This window comes from Stigmatopora argus, chromosome 15 (genome assembly GCF_051989625.1).
Source record: "Stigmatopora argus isolate UIUO_Sarg chromosome 15, RoL_Sarg_1.0, whole genome shotgun sequence".
NCBI lineage: Eukaryota > Metazoa > Chordata > Actinopteri > Syngnathiformes > Syngnathidae > Stigmatopora > Stigmatopora argus.
The window spans coordinates 5,657,932-5,675,174 of record NC_135401.1 but is presented as its reverse complement, the minus strand read 5'-3'; the positions used below and the strand labels follow the sequence as shown (position 1 = coordinate 5,675,174).

The 17,243-nt window shown below is 38.9% G+C and overlaps 1 protein-coding gene across 4 annotated transcripts in view; it reads right to left on the bottom strand.

Annotated features, from left to right (window-relative positions):
* LOC144090365 (uncharacterized protein C14orf132) overlaps positions 1–17,243 on the bottom strand; it is a 60,749-nt gene that overhangs the window by 25,104 nt on the left and 18,402 nt on the right. For 2 of the 4 annotated variants that reach the window (XM_077621826.1, XM_077621825.1), the window contains 2 exons: positions 5,454–5,547; positions 255–440 (listed from right to left, as the gene is read on the bottom strand). In XM_077621826.1, the coding sequence (XP_077477952.1) occupies positions 255–440; positions 5,454–5,471 (204 nt within the window). In that variant the 5' untranslated portion in view covers positions 5,472–5,547. Of the gene's footprint in view, positions 1–254; positions 444–4,213; positions 4,336–5,453; positions 5,548–17,243 lie in introns of all 4 variants that reach the window. The other 2 variants (XM_077621827.1, XM_077621828.1) reach the window with 2 other exon arrangements.

Below are 17,243 nucleotides of genomic sequence, written 5' to 3'. Positions count from 1 at the left end.
AGGGATAATGAGTGTATAATTTGGCTCCCTTGTTTGAGTCCCTAACTTGACTGACTCCTCCTTCCTTCAAACCTTAATCTCAGTTTCACTACCACCAAAAATACCCCAAAAGAAGAAGTATGTCACTGTTAAAGTAGGTTGAAGCTGCCAATACAATTCATAATAATCAATGCTATATATAAAAAAGCTCATGTACTGCTGTGCTCCTGCACAAAAACAGCCTGTAAATGAAAACTTTCAACATCAACACTCACCTGCGCGGCCATAAAGGAGAGATCCATGCTGTTGCTCGGCTCAGGGCGAAGGCACTCAATGAAAAAAGCCTGCGCGCGTGTTTGACGCTCCTCCTCCTCCTTTTCGTCCTCCTCGTCCTCTTCTTCTTCTTCTTCTCCGTCACCTCCACATTGAGGATGTGCCCCCGCTTTTGTTTTTAATCTCTTCTTCTGTTTGGGAGCACACACATAGGCAGGCAATTCACGTTGGATTCACATGGAAAAGAGGATGGAGGAGGAGTGGGGGGTGCAAAAATAAGAGGGGGGGAAGAGAGGCAGCGATGAGAGGAGGAGATGTGGATGCAAGAGGCAGCGTGAGGGGATGTGGAGGAGAGTTGAGGCAGACGCTCTGACACATTATAGTCTATCTCTCCTCTGTGTCTAGGTCAGGCGAATTTGAGCATCTCTAGATAGTAAAAGACGGGAAGAGATCACAATCTTTCCTTTCGAAAGAAAATCCAATGCACTGATTGTATCAAGTGTTTTGATATATAGGACTACAGTTGCTCCTCTTACTGCCTACCAATTCTACATTTAGATTATATAGTGCCATACAGTACTTTGGATTGCAACTTCCCAGGGGGTCTGCGAGTCAAATAATTGCAGCGTCTAAACGAATTGATTCTAACACATTCGTTGGGGAGAGGGACTAAGCCATTCAATCAATAGAGAACGTAATTGATTCCTCCTACATATGATATGCCGCTAGATGGCTGTAAAGCTATTTTTGGCCCATATCAGTGACAAAGCTCTTCAGATTTTCTCAATATAGTTCATTGTCTTCCATATGTCATAAGATTCAACCACCACACTCTTTATAATGGGTGTTTGTTTAGCATGTGACATGCCTTATTAATCCTATTAATCTACACGTGATACACATTGGGCATAATATAATAGGTCAAGATAATTGACTTTGCAAATGATTGAGGAGAAGTCTAAAAAGGGGGATAGGTGATTTAGAAAAGAGATGTTGTGATGCTTAGTGATTGCTAAGACATCTACACACTCAAAACAGGCAGCGTATACACATTTTGGGCAGTAAAACCCGAAGTTTCAGAATGCTTCTTTACTAGCCCATTTCAACTTTTTTTACTTCATATTTTTTATGCTTAGTGGGCAATTCAATTTTTCACCATAGAAATGTCATCATTTGACCAATCTTTCATTCCTTCTATATCATTAACATATGGAAACGCATTAAATGTCCTCTTTAATTACTTTAATCTTCAGGCGTGACAAGCACATTGTTACGCACTCTATTACTTTTATTCTTTTTCGTCTCCTACAGACATTTTTTCATCTTTTTTAGAGGGGTATAATTGGTAAAAATAGTTTAATAATTAAAGCGCTTGTCATGATTTTCGAGGTTGACGCTAATGAGTCGGAATAATGTCATAGCACCTCTTTGGCTTGCTCGAACTCGACGTCGTAGACTGTAGCAGTGTGACTGATGTGCTCTGTCGTCTAGACCTACGAGGCCACGTGTCGGGTATTGTGTGCTTTGATGCATCTAAATATATATTTATACATCGTTTGCATGTATTGTTCAAGTCTTTGGGAATTTGTCACACTAAAAAGATCATTCACGCTGCGTGTCGAAGCGTTTCACGACTGTTGCTCCACGTGAAAGCTTGATGTCAGATGCCAAAACTCCCAATTCTATGTTTAACTCATCAAAGAGGCTCATGATGTAACGACAGATATTTGAGACAAAACCACACGGCAAATAAAATCCACCCACGTGTATGCGGTTATTTAACTTGGAGCCTATGTTGAAAGGCATATGTAGACAGCAGCGGCGGTCCGTGAATTTCCTAGCGACGCCTTCAGCGAATCAATCCAACCCTCAAAAACTATTTTATGAATATAAAACCTCTACTGCAGGTACAGCTTGCGACACAAAATAATCATCAATGATAACCTCATACAATTGAAATATTATTTAGGAATATAGCCATATTTTACTCACCAAAAATCCTTTTTACTTGTACACAATATCCATCCTCCTTTCTTTCCTCCTTTTCTAGTCATGCCACTTATAAGAACTTGCAGCATAGCCCGTTTTGCAGGTATTGTTCCCGTTTCTATGCAAAGACTGTTATTGACCACTCATATGTGATAAAGCAAACTAGCAAAGGATGAGCAATCTGCTCTGCTTTGGGCACACGGCTGCACAGTGAGCTTTATACGTGTCTGTTATCAGACTGGAACTCTCATGCAAACTAATAGCGCAGACTTTCGCCAAGGCCACGTTTGTTTTAGTATTCATTTGATTGAGATATCACAAGGCGTAAGGTACTACTGTTACACTGCCTACCCTCTTTCTGCAAGAAAATGAAAAATGCAAGTCAGTGGAGTTTGGGAAATAGTTTGCCTTCAGCATTTCCTTGTAATCCAAGCCAAATTGGCGAAGGCGGAACTGGCGATGAGCAGAACGGTTGCTGAGATCACAGATGGATGGAGCCATTAACAAATACAGCAGAACATCCCAGGTTTGTTCCAAAACCCTGCTCCTAAATTAGTTTCTCTGTGCACTATTCACTTAGGTGAAAACAATCTTCCTTCTTTCTACTTGGACAAAAAAATGGTGTTAATTTAAGATTGCGGGGTTTATTCAAATATCCATTCACGCTTTGCTAACCAAAACCTTCTATTCCATGTGACAACACTTTTCTTAAGAGTACAACAACATTGAACAGTGGTGCAATAAGTCTACCTGTAAAAGTTAGCCTGAATTTCAGGTCCCTCCTGACATTTCAACTGAAATTCTCTTCCTGCATAACAAAAACGAGGACAGCCTGCCCTCAATTTGCTGCCCAGAGACAAACATACTGTTACTTTGGCACACACTGGCAGAATGCTCTGTGTGTTTGTATGCAACTGGAGCAATTATAAGTTTGTTTAGGCGCAATTCAATTGGAATACATTAGTGACAAATACATTGGCGAGTAGCATCGTGTCCCTGGAAGGACATTGGAAAGTCAGTCACATTTGTAAGGTGAGACATGAGGAGCTCTGGGCAACATTAATCAATTTTCTAGGCAGACACAAACCAGCCAAAACCAAGCAAAGCTGATCCTGTACAAGTAGATTTTGGAAGAATGAGTGGCCCTAAATTTAGATGGGATGGAGGGTACTGTGGATGCAGGATGGGAGCCAAACCCAAAAAGAGGTAAATGACTTTTGCTCTGTCACATGATTTCCCCAGAGTAAAGATGCCACCAGTGTGGCATTAAATGAATTCGAAGAATCATTTGAGGCAAAAATGCTAATAACTAACATCGGTTTTGTTTTTCCCCCCCAAATAGTAATTTATTGATAGAAGATTAGTGATCGAAGTTGTTTTCAGTATTTCTTAGTCCTTATTTAACAAAGATATATTAGCACATTCACAATTTAAACATCTGTAAAATCTTTGTTCAGATGAATGAAAATTCAGTTTGATTGACCAATACCAAAATTCAAAATGAACTGTCTGATTTCTACTTGATATTTTGGCACAATAATTCTTGCGAAGAATGTAAAAGCTCCGTCAATATTGAGTTCAAGAAAAAGGAAAGGTGATTTCAGCAAGAAAACACGGTAGACAGATGAACGTAGCACTTGAACAACAATAAAGCACTATTACTGATCCGGAACATTGCATGGGCACTTGCCTATTGATTGTTCATAAATAAAAGGCAGTGAAAGAAAACATTCACAATGGGCAGCTGTTACTTTACTCCCAAAGTGAATAAAAAATGTCAGGAATCTGACAGAGATTGGTCTCCAACACCTTGTTTTTGCTTGCCAATGCAGTCCCAAATAAACCCCGACTGACTGAGTGGCTGGCCGCAGCGCCGGTTTGTAATTTTCATTTTATACACTGCTGACTTTGTTGCTTTGCATCTTGACTCTCAAACATGTGTGTGTGTGTGTGTTTGTTGAAACATGCTTACGAGCATAGTGCCTTATGATGAATAGAAATGCACAAGGCCTGCCTTCCCAGGTCGGAGGTGGCGCTGGACCGCAAATTGCCCTCAAGGACGACAGGTGATTCATCTGAGCCTCTCAAAACATGCTAGAAGAGATATATGCTTTTTTTTAGTAGAAGTCCATCTTTCTTGATTTTATTACCGTCTATGCAGCTTGGGGTGGGGCCGGGTGGTTTCTCTTTTTCAAGGGCATTTGGTAAGAGTCAGATTACATTCAGAAGCTTAGACAGGTATCCATGCACACATTACAGTCAATTCTAGAGCGTTTTGTGAACGCAGATATAGGGAAAACATTCAAACTCCACACAAGAAGGCTGGAGCTGAGGTTTAAACCCAATATCTCAGAACTATAAGGGAGACATGCTCACTGCTCAACTACCACAATGTACAACAGGTCATTCCAGATCGAAACTCTACAGGCAAACTGGTGAATCCATGCTTGTTTTTAGGATTTCATTAAAAATAAATGTGCAGTGAACAAGGGAAGTTTAGGCAAAAGAGTGGACAAAAACATTATTCACCTGACCTCAACCCTATCGAGAACCTAAAAAGGCATTCGCAAGCAAAAAGTTTAGTTTTTATTTATTAGGGGGTAGAGGCAAAACATCTGAGAGGGTGGAAGGCATTTTAAATACAAACGAATCTATTTTATTGTCCTACTAAATTCGAATATAGAAAGTCAAGTTACTATATATTTTTTGTACTCAGCACAGATCTACATCTGTTGTTGATTCATAAATTTGAAAAACATTTCAACTGAATGCATTCAACAACAAATTTCTTAAAGGGTGAAACACTGACATGATAAAGATTTCCGTGATTTAAGTTCAAGCACAGCTACAATAACCTACTATGTTAGTCCAATACCGCTTTCTATCACATTAAATAGCTTTATGCTTAAAAAATGCTACAACAGAACAATAAAGCAGAGCATAATCATGTTTTTGTGCCATAGTGACAAGCCATTTACGAGGCGGACAAACGTCACTGTGATTTATGGCATATAGCATGTCCTGACCATCAGCCAGCCTCTCACGGGGGTCCTTGACAGAGCTGCTTTGTCGTTATTCCCTGCTGTAAACTGTAAACACGAGCCTTTTTTTCCTGCCTTTTCAAAGCGTCTACCTGACAGCCACAATCCCATCCCGCGCTGTTAGACTTTGACCTTTTGCCTCATGATTCCGCCATGTTCACTTTTGCTTACCCTCTCCAAAGGCATCATGCGGGAAGGCGCCAAGAAGAAGGTTGTGACTTTTGGCCAAGTGATGGATGAGTGTCAAGAGGCGTTTGGGGAACATCTGGAAGGTAAGAGACGACAGGTGTCAAAATCAGTTGCCCTTTTCAGATGTTTTTTTGTCTTATTCTGCCATCCTGACTATCTATCTACCACATATTTCAAAAAGTTTTGTTTGCTTTTTTGAAACAATAGCAAAATAACCAGTAAATGGTTCATCGAACCCTTGACCATCCGTCAGGCCACATTTAATTAAATACTAATCCTGAATTATCCAATTTCAGGAACCACATTTTAAACCCATTGTAACTTCGTAGATGACATAAAATGACTTGTACCCCTGATGATTGTTTTGTGTTGGAACATTTCTGATATATTTCACCTCTGTGCAAAGTAGATGAAGAGGCAGAGGTAACCAATAATAAATGTTTGTGCCAGACCCATATTTTCATCTAGATGTAAATGTATCCTGTGTGCTACAAGTTGGTCCTGTAATTCATTAAACCAGATAAAACTTCATCAATTTAGCAATTGTGTCGCTGTCAACTTTCTGCGTGAGGGCATGAAAGTGTGTCATTTCCCCAAAATTAGTTTGTTGTTTTTTCTCTGACTCCCTCGCACGAGCAGAACACACTCTAAATAAAAACTGTAAGTAGAGAGGCAGTGCAGCTTGTGACAAGTGTAACGACTTCATTTTTAATATGACAAAGACGAAGGCGGCTCGGCCCAAGAGGCTGCCGCTTGCGTGTTCCTGTGTTGCCATTCTTGCTTTTATCGCGACGGGCCCACGATCCGCTATGCATTTCTCATGTCGGCTGCAGCCGTGCATGAAACCTGCGCCTTAACACACTGTCTCGGACTTGTCTCCTCAACCATGGGCTGGTTGTGTGGCTTTGTTCTGTCAAATCTGTTAATAGCACCACCTTTCTCTTCCATTGCCACCAAATTAGATTTTGCTGATAATTGCCAGCATTTTGTGAGCAAATGACTTTGCTTTGGATGCTCTTAAAGTCTCGTGGTAATAGCCATTTTTTTCCAGAGGACAGGGGCTAGGTTTAGGACGTGACAGGACATTTGGTCGACCGGACGTTTGGTAGAACGGACGTTTGGTCGACCGGACGTTTGGTAGAACGGACGTTTGGTCACCAGGTTCGCTCGCTGTGAAATTATGACAGAGTTTACTGTTGATATTTTGATTTTAGATATTTTGATATTAAACTCTCTCTCTCTCTCATGAGTATAATTTTGAGAGCTGGTTTCAACAGTAACAACCCCGCGACCAAACGTCCGTTCTACCAAACGTCCGTTCTACCAAACGTCCGTTCTACCAAACGTCCGTTCTACCAAACGTCCGTTCTACCAAACGTCCGTTCTACCAAACGTCCGTTCTACCAAACGTCCGTTCTACCAAACGTCCGTTCTACCAAACGTCCGTTCTACCAAACGTCCGTTCTACCAAACGTCCGTTCTACCAAACGTCCGTTCTACCAAACGTCCGTTCTACCAAACGTCCGTTCTACCAAACGTCCGTTCTACCAAACGTCCGTTCTACCAAACGTCCGTTCTACCAAACGTCCGTTCTACCAAACGTCCGTTCTACCAAACGTCCGTTCTACCAAACGTCCGTTCTACCAAACGTCCGTTCTACCAAACGTCCAGTCGACCAAACGTCCGTTCTACCAAACGTCCAGTCGACCAAACGTCCAGTCGACCAAACGTCCAGTCGACCAAACGTCCAGTCGACCAAACGTCCAGTCGACCAAACGTCCAGTCGACCAAACGTCCAGTCGACCAAACGTCCAGTCGACCAAACGTCCGGGGACCAAACGTCCAGGGACCAAACGTCTTTCGATGAAACGTCCGAGTACCGGTTTAGGATACCACATTAGTTGTCATCCAGCCCCAGCAAAGATAGAAGTAAAAGCAATTTTGGCCTTTTTGGCTATTTACCATATTGTCAGGTTGTCATATATGTAATCTTTTCAATTGAGCTAAAATACTGCTTCAGAAAAATTTGCAGCCATGAAACAAAAGGAAAAACAACCTCTCCTCACTGTGTAAAATCACGTCACGTCTGAAAGATGTTGGAATTTTTCAAGGTGATGAAAAAGATTGGTTAGTGCATTCCTGCTTGCACAGTAGATTAAACACGCTAAATTGTCCTCAGGTATGAGGCAAAGTTGGTACAATGTTGTATATTACATTATGGCTCTAATGCGGTAGGATTTGGTTGCTCCTGGCAAGCACAGAAAGTACGTTAAACTGTCAAACAGACTTAGGGCCAACTTGCAGATGTCAAAACTTCATTAAAAGGTTGGTTCCTAAATTAACAACGAGGTTTAATGAGAACTCTCAAGCATAAGCGAGCGAGGGCCAGGTATTATTGAGATTAACGCCATTAGTGCCAACAATCAAGGTGTCACTAGCAAGGGAGCAATTCTTTAATGAGCCTTAGGTGATGAGGATGGCCCCGTAATCACCCGAGGGAGAGCACAAAATGAAGCAACCCTTTTGTGCGGGTGACTTTCACACGGTTGCTCATTTGTCGCTGATGATGAGATGAGAGCGGACGATTATTCCATTAAGTCAAGCCGGGAACGTGTCATCGCATTGAGCTGAATTGTTAATGTAGTGCTTCCCTTTATTTACGTGAATAATTTATCATCGTTAATTGCCAGCATTGTTCAACTGAAGTTAGTTGCGTGGCGGTTAAGTGAACCCTCACTATTTGTGGGGGGTTAGGTAACGGTAGCAATAATGAAATTTGGGGGTGCTAAACATAACCTTTTGAAATTATGGTCTGAAGTTCAACCATGGACTCATTGGACTGTAGCAGACATTGTGTAAACTTCGCAAACATCTAAAAATTCCAAGTTCTTTCTTTTTTATGCATAAACTCAGATTTACCGTAATAGAGGGGTAAAACATAAAATATTTATTCTAAAAAATAAAAAAGACGAAAAAAAAACTTCCTTTGGCTTATACATGACAGTGATAAATACTCATATGGGTGTGGATGCCAGAGCCAGTCCCAGTTGACTTCCATCTGCGAAAACCAGTCAGCCGTAGTGCTCCTATGACAAATTTCAAACTAATAATGTAGACAATAAAAAGACTTGGGGGTGATTCTTTAGAAACAGCGTAAAAGTGACTTGTTCCCTTGTGATGTTCAAATACTTGCGAGATCCACCTTATTATGATTGTCTAACAACCAATTGATGTTATCTTCCTGTTCAACCCACGTGAACGTGGCTCACTGACGGGGCAAAAGCTAAAAGTCATTTCTTGTAAGATCCCCTTTCAGCAGCTAGGCACTTTGGAACCTGAACGTAAATCCCAGTCTGTTCACACAATTAAAGGAATTTATTCATTTGCCCTTTCGGTATCATTATTTCCATCTGTTAGTACCTAGGAAAGGTAGTGAGCGGTGTGCAATTGCTACAGCGTCAGCTAGATGTCAGCAGCTGATTGAGAAGAGACAGAAACTATATCAGTACTGTATACATATTTTGTAAATAGTAAAGGCCTAATATACAACAAACAAACATTTACTGTTTGGAAGAGACTTTCTAATTGCCAGCATTTTGGACTCACATTTTTTATCAGTTTCGGACTTAAAGTAAATAACTAGAATTTGTAAGAAATACAGTAATAGTGCGTTCCACTGATTATATTCTGTAAAACAGTATAAATTAGCAATGCAAGGACGGTTGAGAATTATAATTCAGCATTAAAATGTACTTCTCCAGACTATTACATTCAATTATTGAAGTATAATTTAAATGTCTAAACAAAGTTAATTTTAATGTGATGTTTTTTAATGTTAACCAAAATAATAAAACTAAAATAAATCAATATGTGAATTTGCAACATGGAGGAAATATGAAGGTTATCTCAAATTAAGCAGCAGGATTAACTTTATACTTGGTGTTGGGCTAAAATATGCATATTTTACTGCATAATGCTTTTACTATTTGAACATAGTCAAGTAAATATTAGTTGTTTTGTGACAACTGTGCTGGAAGGTAAGTATTCACCCTCTGAATAAATTCCAATGGGGGGCAGTGTAGTCCCCCGCCCTCCATCACACTTTCCTTTCCTGAATTGAAGCCTGTGAAAACATCCCTACATCTGCCTCCCTCCTCCCAATTCCTCACTCAAACACACTGCAGCTCTTTGTTCCTTCCAGCTGAAGGTGCTCGAGCCCAGGATAAGCTAGAAGCACTAAAGCAGACAGGCGTGTTTTCAAGTTGTTTGAGTATGACTTGGGCTTCTCTGTTAAAGGTCTTACATCCCCTTTTAACAAACGCCCTAGTCCATTTCCAAATAATAAAACAAATTTTACTACAAAAAAACAACCTATACAGACACCTTGAAACGCATGACAGAACCCTTAAAAAGGACACCGTTTTGAATCTTAGAATTAATAATACATCTAAATAATAATAATCCTTATTTACAATATTACTTTGTGGGTTTTAGCATTTTTGCTGAAAGTTTAGTTGAGGTTGATGGATCTATTAGATGACCAGCCTCAACATTATCTGTTGGTTGAAATTGGCCGTAATACATCTTGTACAGAGTGTATTAGCTATGGATAATTGCTATTGGCGGGTTGATTGTGATGAATTCATAATTCATTCCTTGCCCATTAATCAACAACAAATATTCGCTACCAGGAAATAGAGCCAAGCTCTCTAAACAAGGTATCGATCAGACCATTAATAAAGCCATCCGTTACTACAGTATGTGATGCTTCCAACAAGGTTTTAATTTGGAAATATATTGTAATACTGTACAATTAAAAGCTTTGCATGTCTACTCTCTGATTATATTGACTTAAAATACCGTATTTTCCGGACTATACATTGCCTTTTTTTCATATTATTTATTGTTTTTGGGCTATAGTTATTGGAAAAAGTGTTGTTACTCCGTGCCTATTTAGCCTGTTGTTTTCCATTTTACTATTGTCACTTTAACATGTTTGTTCTTCGTTCCTGCTGAAATAAAAAAGTGACTTATACTCCAGTGTGACTTATAGACCAAAAAATACAGTGATGATCTTGAATGTACTACGAGAAGAAAGTTATCCGTAAATCATAAACACTACGTAAAAGTGTTTGCAATATAATATAAGATGCCAAAGGACTAGTTTGTTTATGCTCTTCAACTAACTTCATATTGTTTCCTTGACACCAAGAAAATAGTTAACTCAATGTTGTTGTTGCTGTGGTTTGAGCAGAACAAAATGAATAGGAAAGGAGGTCAGCAGAAGAATCAAAACAACTCCGCCAAAGATGTATTTGTGAATGTCAATGTAAGAGTTCATGGAATTTTCTTTGCCATCTAGAAATGCCTTTCCAAGAAGAGGACCAGTCACCGTTAAAGTGTAGTCAAGTGTCATACAAATTCATCCTAAGTGCAGAGAATTGTGTTTGTGTAAAGCTCAACAGAAAAAGCAAAGATTGCATGCTGGTGGCAGAGATGATTCAAACAGCAAGAATGAGCAAATGCACATTCAGCTTGCATGAACCTATGCGGCCGAACTGATTGAAGTGCACTGAGGTGTTTCAGCCCTTGAATATGACTTGCTGCTGGTCAGCTGGCTTTTTTTAGCTTAAACCCTTGACTCTACCTTGCCTTAATCATCTGGCCAGGGAGCACCAAGCCATTCCTTTCCTCTGGGTACAAATCAAATTCAGAAGACCAAAAAAAAGCTGTGGAAGGGCAAAACCCATTTTGCTGAGCTTACCTGTAAACCGTGCTGGTAGTTAGCCAAGTATCGATTTTTTCACCTGATCACAGCTTTCTCTTGCACTTCATGAACGTTAGAACCGCGATACCTTCACCGCCAAAACTATTTGTTCTATGGTATTGCTAAAACTTCGCTTTGGTCAAAGTACAGTGGCATTGCCGTGAATATGCTGATTACGTTCAACCTCCTTAAAAGTGTTCCCAAGGTCTTATCAGTGTCAGGAGCGGCTCGTTTGTACCTCCTGGCTTGCCGTCAGGTTAGAGCCGCTGCAAATGATCATTGATTACTTCCTGATGGGGGTATTTAAGCACCACGGAAGTAGTTAGTCATTGTCGGCTCGTCCTGCGTGACACCCTACGTATTACAGCATACATCGCTACAAGGTACTATTCCCCATACTCCGGTTTTGTTACATTTTGGGATGTACAAGCCTTTGTTATTTTGTAAAGCTTTTGAGTCATTAAAGTTACTGTCAGGAACAGCTCGTCTCGTCTCTTCCTGCTTCCCCGCTACTGGGTCCAAATCCCCCCGATCGCGCCACGATGTCTCGGCGCGATCGTAACAATCAGGATGTCTAAAGTATTCCCTACGCCTTAAACTTGAACCCTAACAATTTAGACAAACTTCTGACCTATTTACAGTGGTAACTCGGCATATGAGCACCCCGACATACGAGCATTTCGAGAAAAAATTTCGAGCAAATAATTATCTCTAGCTACGAGAAATATTTCGAGATACGAGAAAGCCAGATGGCCAAGACATGAGAGGCTGTTTATCATTGTAGCACGCTGTCTTTTTTGCCGCATCTCTTTCGTGTATAACAGATATCTACGACCACTGGGCGGAGCGTTGCATGTTTTTTTTCCGTCACTCAGCGCGAATGGCGTAGCGATCGCTAGTACTATATATTACTTCTCATTGGCAAGTGGTCGTGCGTTATCCTATTGTGAGGACATTTGTGTGCATCATTTTCGGAATATTTTGAATGGAATACAAGGCAGGGCAAACAGCCAACCCGGCCGGAAGAACAAAAGGTATAAAAATGTAAAACAAAATTAGAACTAAATTTAGTGTAAGGTTAGATTAAACTTATTTTGAGTGTGTGCATCGTAATCCAAGTTCATTTAAATTTGTTTATGTTATATTACGATTCACCGGTGCTCAGTGGCCAAAAGCGGCTCGGAAAAATGAAAACAAATTACAAATGGGTGTCATGCATACAACACAACAATGAACCAACATGCACATGCAACGTACATTCGTTGTAGTGAGCAAGAACTGAAATAATGTCCTTTTTTTAACATCCATCTTAGGACAAAATGTGGGCGTATACCCACCTCCACCAGTCGTCACGAAACACTACTGGTATTTGCATACATTAAATCGAGCTCTAGCGCACTACTGTATAGTAAGCCGGGCTGAGACCGAAATCTCCCTAACTAAGACTTTGCAGTCAGCCTGCACAATATTGAGGGAGATCAGTTCGGATTAAAGAAAAGTAAAAGTTGACACAAGCCTTTGTGAGAGCGGCTCTAGAATAAATATTCATCTAACCAATTCATTATTCTTGAGGTTAAAGAAGAAATAAATCTCTCGTTTGTGCTGTGGTGATGTAGTGTTTTTGTCCTGTGCAGCTGCAGAGTTACCAGAATGGTAAATTTGGCCATTTCTAAAGTATTTTAGTAATTTGTCACATTGAAGTTTGGTCTGTTTTTTTTTTTTTTTTTTAACGTACAAAGGGAATAATGTGACAAAACAGGATTGATTATAGTATACATGCTACTTTAATTTGAGTATTGTTGCTATCTCGAAGTTCCTCTCTTGCATACCGCATTGAGGACCTTTGGAAAATATTCAATTCAACAACAAAGGGAATTTGATAATATCATATAATATTGTTGAGCTCACCGCGTAGGATCTCTTTCAAGGACATTCATTGTTTGATTCAATTTCCTATGTCACGTATAGTCAGTGTTTTCCCAGACAGTTTGTCTCGAGGGAAACCCTCTTGGTTAAAACTTGACCTCCTCGCTCCTATCCAATTCGAGGATTGTGGATGTGAGCAATCATTTTCAAAAAAACAAATCACTTATGAATATTCAGCGTGAGGAGTCAAATGTCACCATAACAATAATAGAGCTTGAAGTTTGCCGGCAAATATGAGCTAATGTGTGTGCCTCATCTTGATTTGTTTGCCTGGTAATTGTTGTAATGAAGTCTTCATGGCCTCAATCTCATGGTTCAGCCTGGAACTTTTTCAAAAGGGTTAATGATTCTGATGAAATTGAAATTGAATGCACAGTGTAGTCTGGAATAAATTACTTTGAATTTCTCAATGAAAATTATTCATTTTTGGCCTCTTACTTCACATGACTCAATTTGAAATATACTCCTTTGCTGCCTGTTGCTTCCAGAGAAGTATGTTTTTATGTAAGGGGAGGAGCTTAATCTACATATTCAAACAAATAATGTCAAATAAGGTAACTAGATCTGCCGCCATAGCAAGGTTATTTAACGATCTTACTTGTAAATGTGCTAAAACTACCTCACAAAGCATGTATTTAAGTTATTTTATGAAAATGGAGCGTGTCAAAAACAATTGACCTTGACACACAATAGCAAAAAAAAAGACAGAAACAGACTTTGTGTGGCTCCAGTTTTTTTTACCTAGTTCTACAATGTCTTGTGTGTCTTGTGTCTGTCTTGCTACTGCAACCAAGAAATTTACCGAATATGGGATGAAATAAAGTTATAATCTAAAAAAATAAATAAACCAAAACAAAACAAATACAGCCAGAGCCCAAATACTGTGTGTCAGAAGTTTTAGAGGACGTCTCGCATTATTGCATCAACATTAGCACAACAAGGATGTCAAAAGTTATTTAATGGCATTTCCCAGCTTGGTGAGAGATGGAATTGACGGGGCAAATGATATGCAAGCAACAAAATGCTGATCATAAATCACATCTATTGTATACTATATAAGACTCAAATGTTAATTCCCGCTCATGAATACACAACATTACAAATGTGGGGTTGAATCATGTGAAGTTCAAGTTCTGTATTTATCAAAATTCATTATTGTGGCACTTCCTTGCAGAAAGACAACAATGTGCGCAATTTGTGGAGTAATACCAAGAACATTTGTAAGGCTTTGAGTGACTATTTATGGAAGTAATGAGACTATTTGGCATGTTGCACCCTCATCACACCCAGCTGAGGTTTTTCATGTGTCCACAGATGAGATAAATGCAATAAACTAGGTCACCTTAAATTGCCTTAACATTTAAAAACATTCGACAATGTTAATGCACTTTTTGTAAGCTGACGCTTGTATTTCATTCTAGCTTCAAATTATCAAATTAAACACACTGAGTCATATGCCACTAATGAACAAAATTCCCCATCTGGCTTAATTGTACTTTATAATTATTTGTGCTTGGAAAAAAAAGTGTCAGACACTTATTAAAAAAAAATCATTAATTTGAAATAAATTCTCTTAAGACTGAGGACTCAATATATTTACGCACTTCATTATTAAGCTCGGTGTTAAAGCTATTCAAATGAGCTTAAGTAGAGATTTTATTGTGGTTGTTTGTGATATTGTTTTATCTTTTTCCTTGAATGATAGAACAACACAACGTGGTTAAGGTTAATTAGGTTTACACCACGCTGCACAAGAAGCGTTGTTGCTGTATGCGTGAAAACGACGACAACAAATGTGAAGTGATTAATTGCTTCGTCCGCGTGCGTAAGCATGTATTGTATTTGTTTTTTCTGAAGACAAAAAAAATGCTGCATCCTCCCTTTCATGGACAATACGTAATTAATTACCGTATCAAGTACTTCATCCATCAGTCCATCTGCTGTCCACACAATATTTTTCTTTTATTTATCTAAGAATACGGAATGTTTTGCATAGGATTCTCATATTCTTAAACCTAAAAAAATGATGTCTGCAGGCAGAAAAATAACTTTCCTTATTTTCAGTGTGGCATTAATTACACTTGGTGACAAATGAGTCCACTGCATAAAATATTTTTTCATTGTAATATTGACCAATGCGATAAAGGTGAGAATGGTTTGTAATCATAAATTTTTCATTTCCCGCTTGGTCACTCGGATATTTTTGTTGCATCTTCTGTTATTAGACTTCCATAATTGGAATATGATATGGATGGCATTACAGTGTAGCTGAAAAAGAGTAAAATCCTGAAGAAGAAACAAAGAAATGTGCGATATTAGAGCAGAAAATTTGCCTGGAATGTTATACAACAGTGATGTGAGCACTTGCCAATTGGCATCGAGTCATGATTTATTGGTGTGAAATTGGCATGTCATTTGAAATAATGTGCTCAACTCTTATTAGATTCTTGTGTAGGCGTCACATACAAGGATTATTATTATTATCAGTATTACATGTGGAAATTCATTAAACTACTCAAGCACACATTGAAGTCATTATGTTCATAGCTCAAATCGTTTTCACAGCGGCAGGGAATTATTTTTTTGCTCCTCAGTTGGTTTTGTCGTAACTGTCTACAGCGAGAAAAATCAATTTTATGATATTTGGTGAAAAATATGTTAATTGTCCTACACGACATGTTGGAATTGTTCTGCATCATATAAGCATACACTTTTTGTTAAGTGTTTTTATTACCTATACTGAGGCCCAAAACTAGTCTACCATTCAAGAATTAAAAAGGGCATTAAAAAAGTTTATAAACCTGAAATACAAAAAAGAATTTCAAAGAATGAAGACAATCTACATTCAAATATTTCCAGATATATTTATGTATTTTGTGGATAAGATTGGAAAATTAAATAGAAACAAATCTATGCAGTTTAAATTACTCCTAAAACTTCCATTATTGATGATCTTAAACCTAGAATAAACCCATATTTATTAGGTCTCGACGAACCACCTTCAATTAAATTACTCTGACCCTAGTTCTCGACTCATCTCTTGCTTTAAGCTGACCAATGGGAAGAGAAGTTGCGCGAAGTAGCTTGTTACTAGCGGAAAGACAGCTTATATATTTGGATCAGCACTTCTTCTCATTGCTAAAAAGTGCAGCCTGGGCCTCTAGGCAAAGATTAATGACCATTGATCCCCAAACAAGCTCAAAGAACTTTCTTTTGCTTCCCTGCAGCCAAATCCTTGTGCTTCTTTACATTTTGTGTGTATCTCTGTGGGTGTGTATCAATTTTCCACAAAGAAGGTCAACCGGCCAAGTGTGTGGCTGATGCATGCATATAATTCCCCCAAAAATGTATTTATGTGTATTCAAGAATGGTATTCAGCATCAAAAGTTGCAGTGTGGTAAAAGCACTGTTTATTGCAGGGGTGACGTTTGACATCAGGGGTCTCAGATTCATTTTATCAGGGAGTTTCTGGAGATAGTAAGGATTTGTTTGGGGCATAATGAAGAATTCTGCAACAACAAGTTCAAGTGTTCCAACAAAATTAAATACTAATCTTCTCTGACTAAAGTCTGCTAGCCTAATGAAAATACACAGTACAAAATGCTATGGAAAGTCTAAAGGAAGCGCTATATGAGGAAAATGCTTTAATAATATACGCAAAGTAGCAACTAGGGACGTCTCAATGCTGAGTTTTTGAGTTAAGGTCAGATTTTTTTTCCCAGATATGTTTTGCCGATACCCATATTTTTAAACCAATAGAAAAACAATTGCAAAAAATAATGTAACTATGACAAATCATGTATTTTAAAAAAGTGAGCCCTACTGGTACCTCGTGAAGAAATATGTAGTGGAAAAGCCCTACGGTACTGAAAACACACGACTACTGGATGGTCTCTGATCATCTGACAAAACACCATCCTGCCCCATACTTTAAAAATACCGGTAACAGATCCCGATACCAACACTGAGTATTGGGTAGATCCATCACTAGTAGCAATACATACTGTATAAGCACAGCAAAAAAATAATACTTGTAGGCATACTCTTCTTTGGAAAAACTGTCCAATTTCTTAAAGATT